Source organism: Canis lupus, chromosome 23 (genome assembly GCF_048164855.1).
Source record: "Canis lupus baileyi chromosome 23, mCanLup2.hap1, whole genome shotgun sequence".
NCBI classification, from domain to species: Eukaryota; Metazoa; Chordata; class Mammalia; order Carnivora; family Canidae; genus Canis; species Canis lupus.
Window position 1 is genome coordinate 22,322,341 of NC_132860.1, and position 4,397 is coordinate 22,326,737.

Sequence of the window (4,397 nt, forward strand, 5' to 3'; positions counted from 1 at the left end):
TTTCTTTTTTAAAATTCCCCTGGCTATTCGGGGTCTTTTCTGATTCCACACAAATCTTAAAATAATTTGTTCTAACTCTCTGAAGAAAGTCCATGGTATTTTGATAGGGATTGCATTAAACGTGTATATTGCCCTGGGTAACATTGACATTTTCACAATATTAATTCTGCCAATCCATGAGCATGGAATATTTTTCCATCTCTTTGTGTCTTCCTCAATTTCTTTCAGAAGTGTTCTATAGTTTTGAGGGTATAGGTCCTTTACATCTTTGGTGAGGTTTATTCCTAGGTATCTTATGCTTTTGGGTGCAATTGTAAATGGGATTGACTCCTTAATTTCTCTTTCTTCAGTCTCATTGTTAGTGCATAGAAATGCCACTGACTTCTGGGCATTGATTTTGTATCCTGCCACGCTACCGAATTGCTGTATGAGTTCTAGCAATCTTGGGGTGGAGACTATTGGGTTTTCTATGTAGAGTATCATGTCATCGGCAAAGAGGGAGAGTTTGACTTCTTCTTTGCCAATTTGAATGCCTTTAATGTCTTTTTGTTGTCTGATTGCTGAGGCTAGGAATTCCAGTACTATGTTGAACAGCAGTGGTGAGAGTGGACATCCCTGTCTTGTTCCTGATCTTAGGGGAAAGGCTCCCAGTGCTTCCCCATTGAGAATGATATTTGCTGTGGGCTTTTCATAGATGGCTTTTAAGATGTCGAGGAATGTTCCCTCTATCCCTACACTCTGAAGAGTTTTGATCAGGAATGGATGCTGTATTTTGTCAAATGCTTTCTCTGCATCCAATGAGAGGATCATATGGTTCTTGGTTTTTCTCTTGCTGATATGATGAATCACATTGATTGTTTTACGGGTGTTGAACCAGCCTTGTGTCCCAGGGATAAATCCTACTTGGTCATGGTGAATAATTTTCTTAATGTACTGTTGGATCCTATTGGCCAGTATCTTGTTGAGAATTTTTGCATCCATGTTCATCAGGGATATTGGTCTGTAATTCTCCTTTTTGGTGGGGTCTTTGTCTGGTTTTGGAATTAAGGTGATGCTGGCCTCATAGAACGAATTTGGAAGTACTCCATCTCTTTCTATCTTTCCAAACAGTATAAGCAACTTTAAATAAAATATTTAACCCAAATATCAACTTAATTTTGTTGGAGTGTGATGTAGGATAAATCAAGGACAAACCATAGGTTTCTGGCTTGGGAATTCATGTTGGTGGTAGTGCCATTCACTGTAAAAGAAGACTGAAAAGGAAGGGCACTTTTTATGGAAGAAGTTAGTGAATTCCCAGGTCAGTTTTGGAGAAATTAAGTTGGAGACATTTGAAAGCCATTCAAGTGAGTAGACATCCAGGAAGCAATTGGATAAAGAATTCTGAATCAGACAGACCTGGGTTTGGATCCTAAATCTACTAATTGTCTTTCTATCATTTCATAAGTCTCCATTTCCTCATCTGTGAAATGAATTAACCAATATTACCCTGTCATAATTAGGTTTAATTCAATTAATTAATAATTGTAAAATATGGGCCAAAGGTAGTAAACATTTTCTTGGAACATGCAAATTAAGAGGACAGATACAAAAGATAATCAGTTCTATGTAATTTGAGATGGTTAAAGAAAAAAGTAAAGCAAGTACAGGTCATAGGAGGTGGGATTTAAAGTGTATAGACTCAGGACTGAAGTGCAAAGCAGCAAGTTTGGTAGTTATAGTTGAAAACATTGATAGCTACTGAAAAAAGGAACATAAGAGCCTTTGCCTTTAACTTAGCAAATGAGAAACACGGGGGTGAGTTGTATGTTAGGAAATACCTAGCCTTCAAATATCTCAAAATTAGCAACAGGAAAAATGTAAACCTGAGCATTAGTGCTCTTGTGTACCCATTATCACCTCCTTCATATAAATGATGAGAAAATTGATCAAGAAAACCCTTGATTTTCTGAAAGTCTAGAGTATTTTCTTTCTCCTGTTTCCTCCCTTCCCATACTTTGCATACAGCTAGAACCCTAAAATTTCAAGTTAATGGGAGTTACAGTTTTATTTTTATGTCTGTGTTCTATAAAATTTCACCTAGTCTATTTTTACTTAAACTTCTCCTGCAGTGACTCTCCCCCACTCATTGTGTCTTCTTCAAAGAGAAGAGGAGAATAAATTTGTCCTGGATCTGCTTAGTCTTCACTCCATAGACAATAGGATTGAGAGCAGGGGGGATGGCCACATAGAGGTTGGCAAACAGGATAAGCACATTTCGAGGGACACTATGCCCAAAGCGATGGGCAAGGATGGAGAAGAAGGCAGGTGTGTAAAACATGAGGATGACACAGACATGAGAACCACAAGTGCTGAGGGCCTTCTGGCGGGCACCCTGAGATGAGAGCTGAAAGACAGCACGGAGGATGAAGGTATAGGAAACAGCAATAATGATCACATCTGAGATGACAGTCATAAGAGGCACAGAAAAGCCATACCAGATGTTGATGGAGATGTCAGCAGAGGCAAGCCGAGCAACACCTATGTGCTCACAGTATGTGTGTGGTATGATGCGTGTCCCACAGAAGGGTAACCGTTTCAGCAGAAAAACATCTGGCAAGATGACAGAGAAGCTCCTTACAACAATGCTCGCTGCAAGCTTGATGATCACCTGCGGAGTCAGGATGGTGGTGTACCTCAAGGGGAAGCAGATGGCAACGTAGCGATCAAATGCCATGGCCAACAGGATGGCTGAGTCGACTACAAAGCTGAAGTGGAGGAAAAACATCTGGGTGAGACAGCCAGAGAAGGTTATTTCCTGGGAGTGCAGCCAGAGGTTAGTGAGCAGTTTGGGCACTGTGGCAGTGGACAGGATGAGGTCCGTGGTAGCCAGCATAGCTAGGAAGAAAAACATGGGCTCATGGAGGCTGTGCTCCACTGCAATGAGGTAGAGGAGGGTGCAGTTACCCACAAGAGCCAGAACATAGATGACACAAAAGGGAATCCCGATCCAGATGTGAAACTTCTCCAGGCCAGGTATCCCCACAAGGATAAAGGAACCAGGATTGTAACAGCTCAGATTATACATGGTCTCCTCAGTCTGGGATCCACTGGCTTTGGGGCCCTGAGGACACATCAGCGATAGAATGGGCTGGGACTGACCATGGTAGGTGACTGCAACTGTCGCATTCAGGCATCTTGCCTGAGAGTCCCCTCTGCCCCCTGGATGTTGACACCTATAGAATTGACTTTTTATTATCCCTTTTCTTTGCCAGTGGCCCCACTTCATTTCTTTTATACATTTATTAATACACATTACAGAATGCTTTTTTTGTAGGTCAGCAATTTCATGTGATTAAACCTAAGTAACTGTGTCTATTTCTCAATGTAGATTATTTGTAATAAGCCTGGGCTCAAATGGAGAAGGAAATTATTACATTATATATGAAGAAAAGGTCTGTGTATGTAAGAGAGAGGGAGGGCAGTGGAGGGAGACAAGTAGAATAAATTACAACTATTAAATGGGATGAGCTTTGAGAAATGGACTTTTATAGAGCAAATATTAGGTTTCTGCCAATGTTTTTTAGAAAATAAATTGAAGATGTGGTCTATGTATACAATGGAATATTACTCAGCCATTAGAAACGACAAATACCCACCATTTGCTTCGACATGGATGGAACTGGAGGGTATTATGCTGAGTGAAATAAGTCAATCGGAGAAGGACAAACATTATATGGTCTCATTCATTTGGGGAATATAAAAAATAATGAAAGGGAATAAAGGGGAAAGGAGAAAAAATGAGTGAGAAATATCAGAAAGGGAGACAGAACATGAAAGACTCCTAACTCTGGGAACGAACTAACTCCTAACTCTGGGAAACTAAGGGTAGTGGAAGGGGAGGAGGGCGGGGGTTGGGGGTGACTGGGTGGCGGGCACTGAGGTGGGCACTTGACGGGATGAGCACTGGGTATTATTCTGTATGTTGGCAAATTGAACACCAATAAAAAACAAATTCATTATTTAAAAAAATCTAATAAAATAAACTGAAGAACTTCAATAGAGTAATACAAGGAATAATTAAAAGGGAAGGAAAAATAAAGAATAGATTCTAGAGGGGTAGGTGATACAGGAGATTTTGTTGCCCAGAGATTGACATATGGTTCAGATTAGGAGGGTTGCTTCCCGGAATGTGAAAATAAGAGAATTCACCCACCAACAAGTGCACAAGGACAGGTAAGCAGCTTTCTCTGGACTCAGGCAAAGGATAGTGAGCTCAGAGGATGATTTATGGCTTCATGGATGATGATGCCCTAAATCTTGGAGGATCTCTGCCCCCTAACTTAGTAGAGGAGACAGTTTATCCACCAGTGAGTGTAACAATGCCTCTGTAACGATACCAGCCAGTGTGATTAGCC

At 40.8% G+C, this 4,397-nt stretch overlaps 1 protein-coding gene across 1 annotated transcript; it reads right to left on the reverse strand.

The window, feature by feature from the left end:
• Positions 1-1,116: 1,116 nt before the first annotated feature.
• On the reverse strand, positions 1,117-3,791 carry LOC140615471 (olfactory receptor 52H1-like). The gene has a single exon (XM_072795337.1). The coding sequence runs from the start codon at positions 3,293-3,295 to the stop codon at positions 2,126-2,128; it is 1,170 nt and encodes a 389-aa protein (XP_072651438.1). The 5' UTR covers positions 3,296-3,791; the 3' UTR covers positions 1,117-2,125.
• Between the last annotated feature and the right edge of the window lie 606 nt (positions 3,792-4,397).